General features: G+C 37.8%; 1 protein-coding gene across 3 annotated transcripts in view; it reads left to right on the top strand.

Annotated features, from left to right (window-relative positions):
- Positions 1-21135, top strand: part of COG2 (component of oligomeric golgi complex 2) — a 34826-nt gene extending 13691 nt beyond the window's left edge. The window contains exons 10-18 of one of the 3 annotated variants that reach the window (XM_075146406.1): positions 3137-3276; positions 6539-6600; positions 7882-8033; positions 9459-9659; positions 10492-10564; positions 11580-11722; positions 14031-14170; positions 17398-17578; positions 19184-21135. In XM_075146406.1, the coding sequence (XP_075002507.1) occupies positions 3137-3276; positions 6539-6600; positions 7882-8033; positions 9459-9659; positions 10492-10564; positions 11580-11722; positions 14031-14170; positions 17398-17578; positions 19184-19285 (1194 nt within the window). In that variant the 3' untranslated portion in view covers positions 19286-21135. The remainder of the gene's footprint in view (positions 1-3136; positions 3277-6538; positions 6601-7881; positions 8034-9458; positions 9660-10491; positions 10565-11579; positions 11723-14030; positions 14171-17397; positions 17579-19183) is intronic. The other 2 variants (XM_075146408.1, XM_075146407.1) reach the window with 2 other exon arrangements.
- Positions 21136-21874: the final 739 nt, after the last annotated feature.

Below are 21874 nucleotides of genomic sequence, written 5' to 3'. Positions count from 1 at the left end.
GTTGTGCCCTTATTTCTGAATCAGATTTGTAGATTTACAGGCATTTGAAAAGAATACTTCTTTTATCCCTAAACATTCATTTGAGACTGTTAAGTTTAGATTCCTCTGTTTGAAAATTGCTCCATTTTGTTTCCCACTTTAGCTTCTCTTAAATAACTTCATGCAGTCAACAATCCAATCCTGGAAGCTGAAATGAGAACCAATCTTGCAGTTAGTTCCTTCTCTTGGATATAATGTTATCGATAACTAGAAAAATGTCTCTTGAGTTGTCTTCTATTTTGAAAGCGTTAGGTCTTTTCAGAGTGTTTGGTTTACATCTCTGACTAATACTTAAGGTAGCACAGCATTAACGGCTTGTTTGCCTTTTTACAGTGCTGGGTTTATTCTCTAAGAAAGGAGACCTGAAAGAGCACTAGTCTGACATTCATTCTGGATTTAACTTCCATACCTTTTATGATTCCATTGTGCTATAGATACAGCCACGTTGGGAGAAAAGTAGTTACCTAAAAGCTTTTGTGTGCAATTTCCAGAATACCATCTTGACACACTGAAGCTGCCATGTCACAAGAAAAATATGCTGTAATTATACCTTTAACAGAAAGTTACAACAGAGATAAACAACACAAAAGCATGCCCATGTCATAGAATCATAGAATAGTTTGGGTTGGAAGGGACCTTTAAAGGTCATCTAGTCCAATCCCGCCTGCAATGAGCAGGGACATCTTCAACTAGAGCAGGTTGCTCAGAGCCCTGTCCAACCTGACCTTGAATGTTTCCAGGGATGGGGCATCTACCACCTCTCTGGGTAACCTGTGCCAGTGTTTCACCACCCTCATTGTAAAAAGTTCCTTCCTTATATCTGGTCTAAATCTACCCTCTTTTAGTTTAAAACCATTAACCCTTGTCCTATCACGACAGGCCCTACTAAAAATTTTGTCCCCATCTCTCCTATAAGCCCCCTTTAAGTACTGAAAGGCTGCTATAAGGTCTCCCCAGAGCCTTCTCTTCTGCAGGCTGAAGAACCCCAACTCTCTCAGCCTTTCTTCATAGGAGAGGCGTTCCAGCCCCCTGATCATTTTTGTGGCACTCCTCTGGACTCGCTCCAACAGGTCTTTCCTGTGCCGAGGACTCCAGAGCTGGACACAGGACTGCAGGTGGGGTCTCACCAGAGCAGAGTAGAGGGGCAGAATCACCTCCCTTGACCTGCTGGCCACGCTTCTTTTGATGCAGCCCAGGATACGTTTGGCCTTCTGGGCTGTGAGCGCACATTGTCGGCTCATGTCCAGCTTTTCATCCACCAGTACCCCCAAGTCCTTCTCAGCAGGGCTGCTCTCAATCCTTTTATCCCCCAGCCTGTACTGATACCGGGGGTTGCCCTGACCCAGGTGCAGGACCTTGCACTTGGCCTTGTTGAACCTCATGAGGTTCACATGGGCCCACTTCTTCAGCTTATCCAGGTCCCTCTGGGTGGCATCCTGTCCCTCAGGCGTGTCAACTGCACCACTCAGCTTGGTGTTGTCTGTAGACTTGCTGAGCATGACCTTGATCCCACTGTCTATGTCATTAATGAAGATATTAAACAGTACTGGTCCCAATACAGACCCCTGAGAGACGCCACTTGTCACTGATCTCCATCTGGACATGGAGTCATTGACCACTACGCTCTGCATGTGACCAGTCCAACCAATTCCTCATCCACTGAACAGTCCACCCATCAAATCCGTATCTCTCCAGTCTAGAGAGAAAGATGTTGTGGGAGACCATGACAAAGGCCTTGTAGAAGTCCAGATAGACGACATCCATAGCTTTTCCCTTGTCCACTGATGTAATCACTCCATCATAGAATGCCACTAGGTTGGTCAGGCAGGACTTTCCCCTGGTGAAGCCATGCTGGCTGTCTCAAATCACCTCCCAGTGCGTGTCCTGTGGTAGCAGCAGGGTTTCTGAGAGCAGAACCTGTAAGCAGCGACTCAGGAGCTTCTCCTGAGAATGTTTTACAGGTTCGTAAGAGGCAAAATTGCATCACTGACAGTACGCTGGATTGTGGTAAAAGCTTTGCTGCTACAGCGCTGCTGCTGCTCTTACTGCAATGAAGTCAGAAGCACTGAGACATTTAGTCAGGCTTATTTCATTAATTCATCAGTGGCTTAATGAGCATGTGTGATAGGTTTTATGGCTGTTTTCTGTTTTTTTAATAGAAGAAACTTGCATGTAAGCCAAACTGTTTTTCATTGCAGAGAGGTAGATTTTACTGTAGCTGTATTTTGATTTTGAAATTGATTTTAAATTGATTTACATAACCTTTGTGTTCTGTTAACAAGGTCTGTTTTGTGTGAAATAATACTTTTATGCACTGTTTTGCTTCTGGTTTTCACTTAAATGTTTGGCTTTCTGCTTTGTATATGATTTAATTTATTATTTCATTATTTTCAGGGTGTTAATAAGTTACTGTTGAGAGTAAGCCCACAGTGCATTTGAGGATTAATATAATTTCTCTTTGCTTGCAACTGACTTAATACTATTTGTAAACATCTTATTAGAAGTATACACTGGATAAAGTTAGTTTATCTGAAATTGTTTGAAGTTCTTCTGCAAATATTTGGTATTTGCTAAACGTATTTTTAGGGAAACGAAATCTAGACATTCCTATTATACAGGTCCTATAAAACAGAAAAAATATCCTGCTTTCATTCTCGTGTGTGTTTGGTTATGTGTACTTCTGGGTTTTGTTCCTGATTATTCCTATTGTTGTATCCCTTTATCTCCTGTGACTGATTCTGTTCTTAGTACTGTGCAGCACTGTTGTTCCACCCCAGTGATTCGGCTCAGAAATACTGATGCATCTCTCTGATCAGTTCTGCTTGTTCAGGGTACTTGGACAACTTTTAGATGCTTTTTAGAAGCGTCCTGCACTAGCTTTTCTTATCATAGAATAACACCTACTAGTTAATTTATTTTGGTTTCACTGCAATCCAGAATTTTAGCCTTGTATTCTTAGGTGATGGGGGCAGTGTCAGTCCACTCTGAACCTCGAGCTTAACTGTAGTATGATACAAGAATTCTGCTGAATGGGTGGTGGCCTTCCTTGTTTGCTGGGACCTTGTGTGTGATCAGAATGCTCTTTCTCTTTCTGCAGAAGTACACTACTAGTATGGATTTTGTACGGAAATTTGAACGACAATGTGGCTCCCAGGCCAGCGTGAAACGGTTAAGATCTCATCCCTCTTACCACAGCTTTAACAACAAATGGAATTTGCCTGTATATTTTCAAATAAGGTTAGTGTGCATTTTTTTGTTCGCTCTTTCAAAAGTAGAGTTCAGTCACAGCAAGATGATGTGGCTTAGGGTCAGATCTCCTCATTGTTCAAAGTTTTACTTGTCCACAAATCATAGTAGAAGTCAAATTAAGAATTTAATTACTAAGTCAAGTAACTGTCACAGCCAGCTACTCTTCAATATGTACTGTGTTGTTGTTACGCTGAATTTGATATGCTACTCATAAGACTTTCAGGAACAGATCTGGATAAGTCTTGAAATCTTGTTTCACATTGTTTTTCTCCAGTGTCTCTGGAACTAAACTGTATGTTGAAGGATGCTACTTGTGCAAATCCAGAGGAATACTTACTATGAGGGAAGAAGTCTTTCTTCTTAGAAATATAGAATTAAAGGACTTGACAACTGGTAGCTTTTCCACATCTAGCCATGTTTCTGACATCCTTTTTGTCTCACAGGATGTACTCTGTAAAGTGCTGGGTCTTGTAGCATTGCCTTCCCAAAGATTGCCCTACTATTCCCTTTTCCTGAGGAGCTAAGTAGTAAGTTTTAGCTTACTTTTCCAGCAGGTTGGATGTACCTGTAGTATGACCTTTTACAGATCTTGCAGCTAGAAGACAGCAGAGACACCCAAGAAAGCACCATTTTAATTCTAGTAATGCTAGAATTTTAATGAACAAAATAAAATGTAAAACCATATTTCTAGAAAGTGTAGTCTGCACATCTGATTTTAGGACTGGATAGCAAGCTTCCAGGCAAGAAAGAGAACCATTGATGGAGTCCGCTATGACCTAAGTGTGCTGTGTGTGATCTCTCTTGGTCCAAAACCTTCCGAGAGTCTCTTAAAAAAAAAAAAGAAAAGGGGGTGGGGGTGTGTAGAATTCCCAAAAGAGAGCGGAGATAAGTTGATGTTTATTTTTCACCTGGATCACTTTAGTGGCCTTTTTTATTGCATGGTTCTATAACTGGCAATAATAATACAACCATAGCCACATTTATACAGTTTCTTTAATCCAGGATAAATCTGCATTGCTGCTGAAAATTCCATCCAGGGATCTTATGAGTGCTGGAGCTAATATAAGATAAGTGACAGGAGCATGGGGCTGGGAGCAGGGTGTTAATGTTTTGGGGTTCACTGTGTCTGGTAAAATGAGAGCCCCAGCCTCTGACATCCTGGTTTGGTTTTTTGCTTGCACATCTGTTTCTGCAGCTGTGTAGTGAACTGATATGAGGATCTGTTACCCTGGGCAAAAAAAAAGACTGACATTCAACTCCAATTTCTCCAAAGCACTTAACTGTACAAATACTGGTGCTGGCCCAAGGGAAAGGGCAGGAGTACTTACTACAGTAGCAGTGCTGAGTGCACAGACTAAAAGTGTCCATGGAACTGTAGCCATTATGAACCTTTTAACAGATGTATATCATTAATAGGCCAATGAGTCTGCCCCTTTTGTTTGAATGTGCAACTTTTCTAATAAGTGACCACTTCATCAAACTTTGATACTCTTGCTAATAAAATTGAAATGGAGCTTCAGCATATTCTTCCTGTTCAAAAATGTTCTTTCCCATTAGGTTATTTTGAGCTCTGACTGATTAAAAAAACTTTAAAAAATAATCATTTTCCTTTAGTCCAAGATTACTGTAAATCTAAATAGTGCACTATTTCGATAAATGGTTGGATAACAGCAGATGGTTCATCTTTCACCATATTATTCCTATATATTGGAATAATCTGATAACTTTCGGAAGTGCCCATGAATTCTTCAGTGCACGATTGTAAAAATAATGCAACATATTCATTATATATATCAGAGAAGCTTTTTCTTTGATGTATGTTAATATCCTTAAGTCATACAGGATTTTTATTGAAGTATTATCTCACACTATGGCATTTATAGTTAAGATTGTGGGGGTTTTTCTTTTTTCAATTACAGAAATTACCCAGAACAATCAGCCCTCACTAAAGCCTTTACAAACGATCCTTTGAGGAACAGATGGATGTACAGGCATTTCTTCTGTAGCAGTGCTGGCATAAACAGCCCCAGTAACTCCTTCCCGTGCCACTCCTTCAACTATGTCAGTACAACTGATTGTGGAACTGTAGTGAACCCCACATTGGGGAAATTTTTTTCCTATGTAAGAAGCATTCAGCAAAAATGATGTCATTGTTAAAAATCTGATTCCATTCTCTAATTCTTTTCACTGTAAGACTTAAAGACACTGCTTTGTCAGTGGAAGTGGTGCATAGACAGGAAAGAGGTTTCGAAGCCATTTCACAGATATTTCTAAAATACATTTAGTTGCTAAACGTGCATCTAGACCATTAGGAGTTGGAACAAGAAAAGCTAGATGAGCCCCCATTCTGATCTGGAAATGACAGTTAAGAGGCTTTAAGGGGAGTCCTACAGGTTCATAATCAGTAAGTTTGATAGAAAGGCTTACAGAATTGCTATGATGCTGTAAAAGCAGGGAAAACCAATGACAATAGAACTTTCTGTAGGGGAGCTTAAAATGATAGCTTTGTTTCAGCATTTAGAGGAAAAACCTGGTTAAAGAAGAATTTTGTGCAGCTCTTGCTTGACAATTTTTAGATGAGGGAAATGCTGTGTTGTTTATCCAATATGCTTTAAATATGGAAAAATATGAGAGGTTTTAATATTAACTTTGCTGCTATACCTAAAAAATTGGGGAGGTGGGATTTTTTTTACTTTTTTGAAAGGTCGATTTTTAAAAAAAGGGGGTCAAGGCATCCTAGGCATTCCTCATCAATAGTGAGGAGCTATTGATTTTTATCAGGTACAGAATTGTTTGCAGAACCTTATGCCACTGTTCACTAACAAACATGTAGAAAGCCAAAGGCTCCAGTGTCACATGACATATCTGAAGGTCAGCTAAAGCAAGTATGAGACAATGTGTTCACTTTTAGTTTAAAAACAGTAACAAACTTCACTCCTCAAAAAAGCTGAGGACTTGACACTCTGTGAACTATCATTTTGATAATGTTTGCAACCGTGACTTTAATAATTTCCCAAAGTATAAGTTTCGTATCTGCCCGTAAAATGTCAAAGGTTCTCTTTCACGTGTTTGAACGTTGGTCTGGTTTATATCCCAATTTATGTTCGGCAAAAATAACCCCACATTTAAAATCTGTGTATGTGCATTGATAGCACATTGAAACAATATTGAAATAAACATTGAAAAAATGTTTAGGCATCAATTTAAGCAATTGTTGAATTGTAATATTAAAAACTTTTCTGTCTTTCAGATTCAGAGAAATAGCAGGGGCCTTAGAAGAAGCACTTTCAGATACACTAGAGGAAGCACCAGGTAAACTTTTATTGCAAGAAATAATTTCTCTGTTGTGAAGGAATCAGTGGTATAAGTAGCAGTGGTTACTGCCTGTCTATTGAGTATTTAGTAACATGCATACTGCGGGTTCACATAAGCTTTCTGTTTTCTGATGAACTGATTAAACAGTATAATACATTTTTATAGAGAAGGCAATATGAAAGTACTGTTCAGTGATCACTTTACGTACTAAAAAACCCCTTTTGGCAGCAGCTATTAACATATTTGTGGAACTATCCTCTCAGTGCAAGAAGGAACTAAATTGGCATTTGGCATCCTCTAAGTGACAACCAAAAGGTTATGCTGTGTTATTGGGGCATATTTTTCTTAATTGTTCTAGGGCTATATAGAGGTGAAAATGACTATCTGTTGGCAGCATTTAGGCTTGCTATGGTTTATAGCAAGTGTTGGTGTCTGCTCCAAAAACATACATTGATTTATGAGCAGATGAGGAGGTATGCACAGGAAGGATTAGAGTGGAAGGGAAAACCTGATATATTCATTAGAAGTATATTACAATCAGAAAAACTTACTTCAGTTAAGAGTAAATACTTACGAAGAAGGCAGCTAAGAGCAACATAAATATATGTGTGTGTGTGTGTATAAACACACACATGCTCTCTGAAGAGAGCAAGGAGAAAAAAATCTTAATGGAGACGAAATGCATAAATCCTACCACTTCAAGGCGTTTGCCTGGAACTTGCAGATGCATTCCTTAGCTCTCTAATTGTATGCTATAAAATGTTAGTGCATGAACTGCTTTAAAAGTATTTGGTTTAAATATGGATATTCCTATTGTGTTTTAAAAAAATATTTCTAGCAGATATCTCAGGTATAACTGTGACAGGAGCAGTAGTTTAGTGCTAAGGGAGTATCACTGTTATGGCTGGCAAGGATGTGTAAAATAACTTCCTCATAAGGCAGCCAAAAATTATCCTGGAAATATTATCTCCTGAAGTGGATTATTTAGCCAAGCTGTTCCTGCCTTTCTTGCAGGGAAATTCACATTTGTTGCTTTTGCCTGCACAGCTACAGCAAGACTTAGTGGAATTTGGAATCTAAAGCAATGAGGAGCTAATATTTTAAGAGTTTGTTTCAGACAATGCTTAATAAATCCCCTTTGCTTGTGATTGCGTCTCTTTGGAAGACTTTTTTTTTTTTTTTTTTTTTTTGTAGATCTCGGGTAATGAAATTACACTGATGTTACATCTTTTAAAAATGTGCTTAGGAACTTGATCTTTGTTGCCTCATTGTTTCTAGCTGGCAGCTCATACTGTCTTTTGGCCACTCACATGGTCTGGATGAGTCTTCTGAAGTGCTGGTCAGATCAAATGTTTTTACCATTATTAGCACACCGTCTGTGGAAACTTAGTCTGCAGATTTTGGCACGCTACTCTGTGTTCATTGGTGAGGTAAGAGAACAGCATGCTTATGGTTTTGGTGATTGGGTATGTCCATCAATAAGACACCTTTTGAAACGAACTATGTGACCTCTTTTTAAGCGCTTTTTTCCTGAACTTAGCATTCTGTAACAAGAACACTTTCAACCAGTTCATGAGTTTGTTTTATAAAAAGTATCACTGCAAATTATGTTATTAACCACAAATATCGGTGCTGCTGCGGTATTGCTGGCTGATGGTTGCCAAGGTTGTACTTCCATGTACGCTTAAGGCTGCCTCTGCCACTGAAAGAAGTAGCCACAAACTTTTGGTTTTTTTCTGTTTGTGTAAGCATTTACTTGCTGATACAGTGAATGAGGTTGTGAAATCGAGCCAGGTGAAAACTAACCCTGCAAAAAAAAAAAAAAAAGGGTAAATTAATCCAGATCAGTTGCTCAGTTTTGAGACTGTAAAACTGGAAGTTTCATGGGCAATTGACTCAACATCAATTATTCCCTGCTTCTGAGCAGGAGAGGTTGTGCTTTGCTCTTCTACTCCCTGCTCCCAGCCATACAAGTTTCCCCCTGTTCCTTGTGTCACAGAAAGACAGTATGATAGAATAATTGGGATTTAAAGGGACTTCTGGAGGTCATTTGGTCCCAATTCCTGCTCAAAACAGGGTCAGCTTAGATAAGGTTGCGCAGAGCTTTTTCAAGTTGCATTTTGAGTATATCCAAAGATGGCGATTTCACACCTCTCTGGGAACTCTGGTCCAATGACTGACCACTTTTTCCTCATATTTGATCAGAATTTCCCTTGCATATCCATTGCCTCTTACTCTGTCGCTGTACCTCAAGGAAAAGTCTGATCCATCTTCACTATACATGCCCCTTAGGTAGTTGAAGACAGCAGGAAGATCTCCCTTTATCATTTTCTTAAGACTCAATGACTCAGTTCTCTTAGCTAAATTGGCTCATGATCACTACTGATAAGTACCAGAGTTAAAACAGAGTAGTTGAGTGAAGCATGTGCCTGACAGCAGAGGGCTTGAGGAGGTGGGAGAAAAAGGTTTTTTGACAGCAGTAAGTGGTTATGATTTTTTGTATTCCAGCATATGAAAATAAACTGTGTTTCTGCAAAGCAGGTAATGATCAAATTTTTTGTCTTGCACATTCCTCCAGTGCAGTAGTTCATTTGAACACCACACAGGTGAAAATTGCTGTAGGACTGGACTGCCCTCTACTATAGTGACAGATTTGCTCCAAATTATCCAACTCCTTAGTGCACAAAAAAATGTTTTAAAAATATCTTTTTTTTAACAGAATTTAGGAATGCTAATATCCCTTGTAAGTGTGGCATTCTAATGCTAAGAATTTACAAATCCTATACTGTTTCTGTTTGTCCAACTTTAACTGCCTTCCCTATTGCTAGGGTTCACATCTCCATTTGATGTTTCAGGTTTCTTTAAGGCCCATTTCCAGTGAGAATACAAAGGAAGGCAAAAAATCTGTGCCAGTTGGTAGAAAGGAATCTTCTGTAAGCCTCAACCCTAGCGAGGACCAAGGGAACGGATCTTCTCTAGAAAGTCAGCCATTGCCTTCTATATCTAGTACTCAGTTGGTGTATGTTGCTGCAGATCTGGACAAACTCCAGGATCAGGTTTGTGCTTGTGACTTTACTTACAAAAGCGTCTTCGTTGATCTATGTGCCAATATTGTTTGGCATCTTGTTAAGGACATTAAATTGTTTAAAATTTTTTTTTTTTAAAAAATTTAATTTAATTTTAAATTAAAATTTATTTTAAATGCTAAAACTGGAGTAGTCTGATACAGAAAATATCACCTGAAATAAATGGTCTACTCTCTGCTTATTTGGAATGGCAGATTACAGAGAAACCACTTCAGATATTTAAACACTTTTTATCAGTAGCTGCTGGACTTAACCCCTAAAATAATATGTTTCTGCTCATTTTTGGTGCAAAGTGTCACTTTGCCAGGGTATTACCTTTGCTAGTTAAATTTCTGTGGCAGCTTGGAGTGTGGTGCAATATTCAGCTTTAGTATTATGTTCTCTTTTAAATGTTTAATGGTTTTAGTCTTTGAGGTTGAAAAAGGTTTTATCATCATGATTATACTTTATTAATGATCCAGAATCTTGAAAAGAGATGCATGGTATTAATTTTCTTCCAGTAGGGATGACTTCGTGTATTTTTGGTCAATAAGGCTGAATTTTCTGTAATTTGTGAAGTTGTAAGTTGCATCTGGGTTTTAATATTTTGTTAATTCTAAATGATTTCCTCTGAGGACAATAGGGTAGGGGATTTAGTGCATAGGCCTTAATTCTCATGAATATTGTATTCTTCTAGTACTGATTTCCCATAAATGCAGTAAAAATCTAGAAAAGATTGAAGGTGTCTTTTGATGCACTGGATGCACATAATTAAAATATGTTTATAACATGATTGTATCTCTTTTGGTTTTTTTTTGTTCAGATTCCTGACATCTTAGAAGTGATTAAACCAAAACTTGAAATGATTGGCTTCAAGAACATATCTTGTATTGCAGGTAAAGCTGAGAGGCTGAATTCAGTCTCTTTCCTCTTTCTCCCAAACCCCCTCTGCCAACCAAACAAAAGCAGCTTTTACACATAGTTTCATTATTTACAATGAAAAATTTGAAAATACTATCATTTTTGTTACTTAATTAAGGTTGCTTTAGGTTTAAATCGTTAAATAGAAACTATCCTGAACAGACATGTTGAGTCTGGAAAACGTTTGAAGATTGATATCATATCTTTAAACTCCTACTTGTAAAGAAAATGGGAAAGAAGTAAGGAGAGGCTTTCCATTATCCAGTTGAAATAAATATTTTTCTAAAAAGATTTTTGTCTCTTTGACCTGATGAATCATGTAAGGAGGAGAGTTATCAAAGTTTCATAGTTAAATACCTTAACTTCAGAGGACAGAAGCAATTAAATATTTTAGCCTCTTTTTTTCTGTGTTTTTTTTTTTTTAATCTGATCATTTTTTATGTGAAACATGGAGTCTGATTTTAATTTAGTAATTCAAGCCAGACATGTAGCTGGATGAATGAACTAGTCCCTGTCTTCAAGTATAGCCAGAAGTTCTGTGCTGTGAATTCCACTTAAATCTGTAAATCAGGATTATTGGTAGATGTCCAAGTCCATAAGAGAGGTAGGAGCTTGTGCACATCCCTCACTCAGTAGATGGTCTGTCATCAATCACAACTGTGAGTTAAGCATGTTCCAGTCAATCCATAGGGAATTTAGGTACTGTGAGAAAGAATTCCACAACCACAGTTTCCTTGGTAGGTCGGAGCCTTTTGATTCAAGCCCCTTGATACATTGGTAATACTGAAAAACCTGTGAACCAGGAGAATGTTACTTTACCCCTTTTTTCTTTCCTTCCCTCGTTGGTGGTGATGTTTTATAAATGGCTGGTGTGTATTTATTTAGTAAGCATCCTGTATTTGACACCAATAGCCACCTAGGATAGTGAGTGAGATTGGGGTGATTGGGCAGGGTAGCTTAGTTTAAACTTTAGTATTTTTACTTCAATAGGAGCCTTGGAAGACTCAAAGACTTCTTTGTCAGCCTGTGTGCCTACCTTGAATAACAGGATTATCCAGGACCTCAGTGAGTCCTCCTTCGCTTACCTGAAGAGTGCACTGGAAGTTCCAAGATTATATAGGAGAACCAATAAGGTCAGTGCTGGTTGCAGATAAAAAAAAAATCTCAAAAAGGCCTATGCTTAGAATGTTAACTGGGCAGTACATTCATGAGTCCTTCAGGCCTGTCCATATCTGCTTGACGGTCAAGAGCCCTATTAAATACCTTGAGATAATTTAGTGATTTACTGTTTACCTCATTGCAAAGGAAAAAAAAATGGTATTTTCAAAATTTTAGGTAGGGTAACGATGAGGGCACAGGCCTGAGATGGAAGGACAAGGAGTAGAACTGTTGATGTGCAAAAGAAAAAGGGTTAATGAGAATAAATGTGTTTCCCTCATGTCATGGCATATACCATAAGATGCAGTGCTCCTGAGTGGCAAGCTTCTTTTGGGAGAATGACACTTCTGCCTGCTATGTCAAGAAACTTCTTCCCAGTGAGCTAGCTGCTTGGATTTGATTCAAGAAGTCTCTTGCACAGAGGAACAAGATGGGAATGGCTAAAAAGAGTAATTTGCTGAGAAACTAATAAAAAGTTATGGTGAAATACAGTACAAAACCGATTGTCTGATCTTGGCTTGTTCTACTACTGTGACTTGCCTTTGCCAATCTGTCTGCACAGTTGTGTTGGTAGTTATTGGTATCATTCAGGCAATAGAGAAAAATTAGAGTAACAGGAACCACAAACTACTACATCCTTGCTTAATTTGAACACAGAAGGCAGGCTGAAATGTGCAAGGCCACAGTTCTTTCCCATTCACCCCTCTCCCCTTGCTCTCTCTTCCTACTTGTTTGTGGGGTGTTTTTGGTTGGGGGTGGGGGGAGGGTTGCCTTGGCTCACCAAAATCAAAAGCACTTTCCTGGCTATCATGAAGAAACTGAGCTGTTACCAGCAATGCTGTACTTTTTCAACGGCTAAATGGAAAAAATTAGAGCTGTTAAGTCTACTTCTTTCAAGGATATTAAATTTTTTTGGGGTGGTAAACATTTAGGGCAAGCCAGAAGAGAAATTATTCCTGGGGGAGTAGTTTATTACTTCAGTTTATTACTACGGTTTCTCACTTAGTTTTAAGGACATACTTAATCAGAAATTGTATTTAAAAAGAAGAAACAACCTCAAGGCTAATAAATTCATCTATGTAGTGACTAGATTGTTCTGTCTTTAGCAGAGAATATTTTTACTTAGAGTAGAACAAAGTATGTAAGTCCAAGTAGGGTGAAAAACCCAACAAGTGTACACTGCTTAGCTCAGTTATCTGAAAGCAAACTCTGCACAGTGATTTAGTGGACTGCCATCATCTCTCAGTTGTCCATAGGATGTTTAAGCAGATGGTGGGCTAACTGTGCCAAAACAAAGACACAGGACCTATCCACCTTCAGTTCAGTCAAGTTGCTAGCTTGAGCTCCGTACTCCATGAGTGTGACGGCACTGCTCTCTTGGCCATCCGTCTAACTGGCTTTGTGATGCAAAGCCTCAGCTGATAAACAGGAGTGAGACGACTTGGGTAGACAAGGTACGTTATTACAGTCATGATAAGTTCTGGCAACTTTATTTTTACTGTGTTCTAATACTTTGATTTTTCAGCAGAATTCAGAATTTGGCACGAGGATAGTCTTTGCAGGAATCGGATGTGCAAAGACTCCTGCTTGGCCAAGTTCTAAAATTTGGAACTCTAAGAGTTTAATGAAGTGTTTCAGGTGTCAGGGATTTTGTGTACCCAGGATATGTTCTGTTGCTTTGCAATGCATGAGGTTCACTCAAGCTATGTGTGAATCATCCCTGGAGAGATGAAGCATTCTGCAACCAAAACTAGCTGAGAAGAAGATAGTGAGGGGATATTAGTTATCCCAAAAGCATTCTTCTGGAAAATACACTGAGGGAGCAGGATGGTATAAGAACAGAAGGAACAATGTCTTCAGTTTGGTGAAGTATAGTACGAAATAGTAGGTATTTTAACAAAGACATAATAGGCTGTTGTGGACACTGAGCCTGCTCAGTCTGATTTCAGCTCTGAAATCAGCGTGAGCAGAAAGTGCATTCAGGATCATGCCCAGGATAATAGGAGTGGCATCTCTCAAAAAGCTTTGGTCATTTTGAACCTTGTTCTATATTATATCGCATTGTATAACACTACTGAATTATTTTGTGATGGTGTCTTTCCTGTGTATGATGACCTCTTCACTGGTATGTCGTGAATGGAGTATGTATCTATTTGCTGGAGTATGTATCTATTTGCTGTACAGGCTTAGCATTTTATATATGTGCTATAATCTGGTGTTGATGCTTTCAGTAAGTAAATTACTGGTTCTTTTTCCCCAACTTGTTTCTCTGTCATCTACCAGGAGGTGCCAACTAAAGCTTCACCTTATGTTGACAGTGCTCTTAAGCCCTTCTACCGACTGCAGAACGAATACAAGAATATATTGAAACAGCCCATGATTCATCAATGGTTGGAAGGTGCCCTCTCTGAAAGCACACAGAAGTAAGACAACAATACAGAGCATTCTTTGCATTAATTAAAAATTCCAGTGTTCACTGAATTGGGTACAGGAAGAAACCAAAACACTGTGAATTAACACAACTGTAAAGAAAACAAGAATATACCCTCTTTTGGCAGAGTATGTTTCTTCAGATTTATTCTGGTGTTGTGTATTCAGCAAATGAAAAGCAGGGCAGGGAATCCAGAGACCTGACTTCTGCTCAGATCTGTGCAAACCGTGGCATTGTGGATAGGGCATTTGAAAAATTGTTTAGCTCTAGTAATGCAATAGAGAACTAAAAACTTGCATTTTGTCTCAGAATTGATGTAAGACCTTAGCCTCATGTTATTTTTAGTGAACAATGGTTGCGTTTTCAAGAAACTTGAGTTCTATTTTCCTTTGACTTTTTTAATGTATTTAATGATTATCCAACTTTTTAGTGGTTTGAAAAAAAACCCACACCTTTGGATTTTTTTAGCTCTTGAAGAGCTAACTGTTCACAGTTTAATAAGGCAGTCATAAAGCAATGCTTTCTTTAATAGATCTGTTTCCTAGTTAGCATCTTGAAGACTTCTTGAGCATGAATATCCATCTGCATTAAGTTCCTTAATGGATTAATGGATTTTGTTTCTGTCTGTTTGTCTAACTGTATCTTAAATTCATACTGCTGTGGAATGTTGCGTTACACATGTAAACTGTGTAACATGAGAAAGCAATACTTGCTTTTGTTTGGAAGTTCTGCCAGATAATTTCACTGGATACCCCCTACTTCTTGCATTATGGACAATGTATTCCTTGTGTAAGCTGTAATTTTATATATATCTGTAATCTTGCTTCAGACTAAAGAGTCCCTTTAGCCTATTTTGATGTTTCCTCTTCCCATTTTATAGCTGTTGTTTGCTGTTTTTCTTTGTCCTTTCTGGTCATAGGTGGTATGATCAGAAGAGTCCATACAGGTTAAAGTGTGATGCTGGTGATTTCTGTCTGTTCTTACATGGTTTTCCTAATAATTCATAGCATCTTGTCTTGTCTGTTGACTGCTGCTGAGCATTGGGTTGATGTTTTCTGAGAATTACCCAGATAATACTGAGGCTTTAAATTGTAGTCAGAACGTGAGTTCTTTCCTGCCCTTCGCCTCTTTATCTCTCCCTGCTGCTCCACTTCTGGCACCTCTTATTAATGCCCATCTGCATCTGCAGGACTTTGCAGTCACTTTTTTGATTATTCAGAATAAGCTTAAAATTATAAGACAGTTTTGACACTGAAATATTCACTAACTGTCCTTAAAATTATTCCTAAGTATTTTGGACAGGGCTAAGCATAGATTGGTCTGGATTCCACTGGTCACTTCCATTTTGCACAAAAACTGCCTATTCAAGCTTGGTGTCTCTTCTTTTAACCAGCTATTAGTCCATAAAAAGAAGCTTACTCTTAACCCATAGCAGTTATGTTTGTTTAAGTAACATTGCTAAAGGACTCCAAAGATTTCTGGAATGTCAAGTCACATGCTTGTAGAGCTAAAATATCTTAGAGTGAATTCTTGTCTGTCTATCTACCCCTCTGTGATTCCTAAGCCTTGCTTTTAAAGCTTCAGTGAATCTGGTGACGCCACACAAAGTAAGTAGCTGTTCTGTAGTTCCTTGGATCCATCCAGAGCTTTTTTTTCCCCCAAAAAGCAGTTTCCCACTTTCCGTGTCAGCGTTACCAAACTGACTTAAGTGCTAGGTTAAACACAGTGGTAGTGGTTAAATACAGGGATAGGTTTGGCAGGTTCATGTGTTAATTCTTTAGATCTTTCTGTTGAATTCTGGTTTTGTGATTTGTTGTTACTGTTTTTATCACTTTGTTTTAAAATGTCTTATCCTAACTAAACGAGAAGAGACAAAGAATTTCTTAAATGTAGTAATCTTGTCATTTCTTCATTGAGAATGCAAAGGCAAGTAATTAATTTAATTTCCTGCTGCGACAATATCTTCTCGCATTCAAATGAGAAAAACAGAAGAGAGCATAAATTCTCGTTAAAAATCACTAAGGACTAAATTTGCTTAATGGCAGGTGAACTTCTAAGTACAGCAGAAGTAGGAAGTCTTCACAAGTGAGTGGGACTGGGAAATACCAAGATATGAAAAGAGAGCATGGTTGACTTTTATTGGTATACTTTTACTTTTTGTAGAATGGTATCTTGAAACAGTTTCCATGGCACTGGCAAGCACTTTTTCTTTAGACATTCCTATCTAATTATTTCTTAAAAAAGCTTGCCTGCTTTCTGTGGCCTCCCTGTTTAAAAGTAAGCATCAGGAAGATTCTTTCAACTTCCTTAATTCTTACAGTAATAGTTTCATCACTGTCATAGAGAGGCTCTTTGGAAGTTACAGATTTTAGCAAATTATAGAACATAGCTCAATCTGGTCACTTCTCTTATGGATCTTCTAATTTCCCATTGTTGCTCTATTTTCTCCTCTTAGCTATTCTTAACAACTTGCTGTCCTGGGCATCTGTTAGTTAATTTATATGATATTATGCCTCTCCCATTTAGGCATGGGATTTCATGAAGGCTTTTTGAAATTTTGTTGATTAGTTGATTTGTTTACCTCATTTGCTGCTATGCTATCTTTAGTGTGGATCGCCGTATGTGGGAAGCAATGTTTTATTCCATCTATACCATTTCTAACTTGGTATTAGTGTTCTTCTGACTTTTCCTGCCAACTTCCTGAGAGTCCTGTTTAGATCAGTTTCTTCATTTTAGAAATAGGCACTTCTGACTGATGTACACTTGCATGCTCTAATATACATGTACGCTTCTAGAACTTGTCTAAAACTATGTATTTTTTGGTCTTTCAGGCTGTTATTCTTGTCCTGTTTGTAAACGGAAATTTACTTAGCGCTCTATTGGTTGTAAATAGAGGCTGATTCAGGCTGTTTGAAATTTGAGCAATTGCATTCCTTGGCCTCTATTGAGTTCAAACATCTTGAGCAGGTAAAAAATGTTGTGATGAGAAGGAGGCTTCAGCACTGAGTAGTAATCTTCAGATTGACCTCTAGAACTAATGATGGAAATACCGATTAATTGATATTGATGGAAACATAAGTAGCTTCCTCTCAAGGAAAACCATTCCTCCCAGCATTGTTCAGCATTTTTCTCAGGGCCAGTGATGTACTGATGTGTATGAAGTAGGCTTTTCTGTAAAAGTGTAATTTTTTTCTTTCTCATTAATCTTCCTTAATTTAGGTATTATGAAACTGTATCTGATGTGCTAAGTTCTGTGAAGAAAATGGAAGAGAGCCTAAAAAGGTTGAAGCAAGCCAGAAGAACTGCAACTTCAAACCCTGTTGGTACAAATGGGGGCATGAGTGATGATAACAAAATCCGACTGCAGCTGGCCCTAGATGTTGAGTATTTTGGAGAACAAGTAAGTTATGAGAAACAAGTTTGTTTACTCTTATTACTGGTTTTGGAAGGGAGTGAGATAGAGGAGGAAAGGGAAGCTGGACTTAGTTTTTTGGTCTTGAAAGCTTTGTTGGTGTGGTTTTGGTTTTGGGGGTTTTTGCTTTGTTTTTTCACATCTGTATAATGGAGGTGACTTCACACCTTGGTGATTGTAGATACAACTTGAGCAATGCATGCTTTCCTGTCCTTTCTTATACGAATTCAAAGCTTGTATTTCTTATTATTCAAAATTCAAGTACTGCTTAGTGCTTAGAAGCACAAAGAAGAAACACTGTGAGGACAGATCAGAGGGCAGGGACCTTCCTTAGCTCTGATGGAAACATCTTTATGGCCCTGCTTTTGTTTGCCTTCTCTCTGGATATTTCCAGGCTTGACTTACTGCATAGTCAAGGGTCTGTTCCCAAGGGCTTTGAAGATGTTAGCCTTATTTGTTGTGCTGCATAACTGTAAGTTCTTTTCAATGCCAAATATGAAACCTTAAATAACAAAACAAATAAAAGAAGAAAATATTCCAGGAAATGTGTGCAGTAGCTACATCAAATTATATAAGCATACTGTTTTGTACTCATTTATTTCTGAAAATTATATATAGAAATAAACAAACTTCCAAGTGCAAGCCCATGTCATCAGTTGCCAAGCAGTTGTCTTGTTTATGAGCAGATGCTGTTGATGCATTATAACAGGTATATGCCTGTGTATGAGCAGATGCTTTTCTCACATCTGAGACTTATCACAAAGGAAGATGATTTGGATGGAAGTATGGAAATCTTACTAACAAGAACTATTATTTGGTAGTTTTTGTCTGGGGTGGGGCATTCCTATTATGTGCACTAACATCACTGCAATGTGAATTTAAGCTGAACTGGGATAGATTATTCATAATCAATGTAATGTACACGTGAACATAACAAAGAGTTCCAGCAGCAAACACCTTTGCAGAATCATTTCGTTATGGTTTTATTTAGATCCAGATTTTTCTTTTTCAGTGTACTCTTAGTTTTCTCGTGGCCATATTTTTCTAATTGTCAGAGCAATAGATTTTCTGGGTAAGAAATGACTCGTAACAACCTCTCTATTTGTAGAGTTGTTTTCATCCCCCAGGAAGTTCAAGGCTAGAACCATAGGCTCTTGCAGCCTATTGAAATGCTTTCCTCATCATGCTGTTGGCTGTTCTTGGATGTATTCATATTTATCTTTAAAGTTTTGCCCAGAAACCTCATCTGGGGTTTGAAAAAATTTCAGCTGAAATCAATGCATTAAAAACAAACTTACAGCCAAGTTTCTCTTTCTGACTGTTTCATTGGAAAACTTCCAACTGGCGTTAGTTACAAGTTGCCTAGAAGATGGTTAAATATTTCCCTGCAAGACACTACATTAACTGGAAAGACTTAACTGAGCAAAGTTGGATACAATTGTTTTTATAGTGTGCACTATATGCAGTTGTGGGTTTTTTGCCACATGTTGATGCAGGACAAAACATATGCTTTGCTAAATGTTTTAAGTAGAATAATTAATGAGGTTTTTTGATGTTTTAAAGAAAATTAATGTTTCTTCTGTGTCTTTTTAGATACGAAAGATGGGACTGGAAACAAGCAGCATAAAAAGCTTTTCAGCCCTTACAGAGCTGGTTCTAAGTGCCAAGGATCAGGTTACAGCGGAACAATCCTAGATATTTTTGAAAGCATGTGATTGAAGATAAACAATGTCCCTGAAAGAAAGAGAGAGTATTTAACTCTTTTTTATTTTACCAAATAAGTAGCAATGAAGTGCTTCCTAATGTATCTTGAGCAACAAATCAGTGCATCTTCTGTCAAGATAGGCTTGTTTCACCAAAAGACTGAGAATTTACCATAGCTTTCCATTATATGGAAAGCAATCAAAAATTCTAAACTTTCTACTGTAGAATAAAAGTGGAAGAAAATGGTTTTTTATTTTTGTTGTACATCTTAAAATGTAGAAGAATGAACTTATATGATGAAAATAATGTGTAATAAATTGTCTTCCTAACTTTTGATGTCCCTTATGTTTTTGAATCAAATGTATTCATTGATGGCTGTCAAAAGCTTTCAAGGGGACTTTATTCCAGCTCTTCTGGAATAAAGAAAGTGCTCACAGGCAAAGGAATCTGCTATTTCTTGTTACTGCTTTGCACTTACCTGCTTTCCCTCATCATGGTTAGCTCTTGTTTGGGTTTTGAATGTTTTCATTTTACTGGTTTGTTTTTTTTCATGGACCTTGTTGGTGAGCAGTGCTGCATAAAAAAGCTCTTAAAGTACTTTAAATTTCAAAAATAATTTCTAGTATCAGTGTCTAACTTACTGGCTGTTACATTCGGGCTACCTGTTTTCCTTCAAACTAAACTCACTAAGCTAGAATTTATTCAAAGTTGGCATATTTCTGATTTGTATTATATTGTCTATTAGAATTCAGGGCAATATTTTGCCTGAATACATGTAGTATTCTTGTACCTTCAAACCTAGTTACTTCAGTACAAGGTGCATCTTTATGTAGCAGGAAATTTGAAAGTGTTATAGGGTTTTAAATGGTAGAAGGATTAACAAAGAGCTCTCTTGAATTTAGAGTGATTTGCCTATTGACACCTCTCTTTTATATGTGAGAGACAGGTAGCAGTCTGGGGACATAGGAGGTGAATTTGAGACTTTCAAATGAAAGAACATCTGTATGAGTGAAGGAAGGTTTTGTTTGTGGTTTTGTGGGGGTTTTTTGTTTTGGTTTTTTTTGTTTGTTTTTTGTTTTGTTTTTTTTTTTACCCTGTGAAAATTTAACACTGGAATTCTAGTTCATGTTTATTAATTAAAAATACTCATTTCTTCCTAAAGCATTTAGAGAGCTTGGGTCTTAATGGGGGAGCTGAAGATGATGCAAATCTTCCAAGTACTTAGAGATACAGAGTTCGTAGCACATGGATGTTATGTAGCATTGAAGTTGTAGTGAGCAAACTTTTCACAGCATTAAGGCTTTTATTCCTCACTGTTGGAGAATTTACCATATTTTAGTTGAGAAGACACGACTATGTGATCACTCTCTGCTTTTGAAGCGATTAGGAGAGGTGATTATTATGACTTTTCTAAAATTAATTTTATGAAGGAGGGCAATGGGGAAAGTACTACTGCTTAAAATTATGTTGGTTCTTCTTGGATTCAATCTGAGTAATGGAGAGCAGGATTTGGCTCTTCTAATTTGCTTAGCATCTCTCTGTTCATGGCAACATATACAATTGAGCGAGCATCCAAATTTATTGCTTGAAGAAAGAAACAGCAAAATGAACCAACTTGACGGATGTCAGATCTGTTTGTCTCATTCAGTGACGTGGAGATCCTCAGCCAGCCAAGGGCTTAGGTACACACTATCGAATGAACGTAACTCTTACTGCTTATGAACAAGAAGTTTGCTGTCTGCATTGCATTTTTCCAGGCTTCTAACTGATGAACCTAGAAAGCTTGGTCTCCCTGCACCTCTTCATTTGCTTTTATTAAGAGTCGGGAGTAGAGACGTCTTGCTACCACTAGCTACTGTTGTTTTCAACAATGTTTTCTTATTATAAAATGAATATGTAAATTGTAGTCTGAGACTGAGATTGTAGTATTGTAAATGCATTGTGCAACTTCTTGTTTTGGAAGGTGTGTATCTCTATAAATTTAAATTTCTATAACAGCTGTCACAAAAGTAGCAGATTCTGAGATCTGTGCATACTAGTGATTGAAGATAGAACAGCTTTGATTGTATCCTCCAAAATCGGGGAAAAGGATGCAGTCTGTGTACCAAACCAAAAAAGCATGAAAAGGTTACTTGCCCTTTTGTTGCACGTGAGTTCCCACATCTTCCTGCAATAACAGCACTTCCTACTTGTCATCATCAGCTTGGTGAGTATACAGGCTGAATTCTGTTCTTTTCCATTGAAGACCAGCTTTAATTTTAGGGCAGGAAATAACATTGTGTAGCAGATCAAAATTATTGAATGGTCCTATGATTGCTGTAAATGTCTACATCACTGGTTTTATGTCAGTTCCCCATCTTTTATTTTTGTTCACTTGCATAGCATTTAATTTTCTTTCAGTGGAATATGATGTTAGTTAAAAATTTCTGCGATACCCCTGTTGAAACAAAGAAGAGGTGTGAATTGGCTTTGTCTTTGGTAAAATGAATTTTAGCATTTTCAAATACTGTGGATCAGTCAGGAGGAGAGGATCTACCATGTAAGTAAGTTTGTTCTGATAGAGATGTCTTCTGCTACTAA

This window comes from Calonectris borealis, chromosome 3, assembly GCF_964195595.1.
Source record: "Calonectris borealis chromosome 3, bCalBor7.hap1.2, whole genome shotgun sequence".
In the NCBI taxonomy this organism is placed as follows: Eukaryota; Metazoa; Chordata; class Aves; order Procellariiformes; family Procellariidae; genus Calonectris; species Calonectris borealis.
This window is presented reverse-complemented; position numbering and strand designations above follow the sequence as displayed.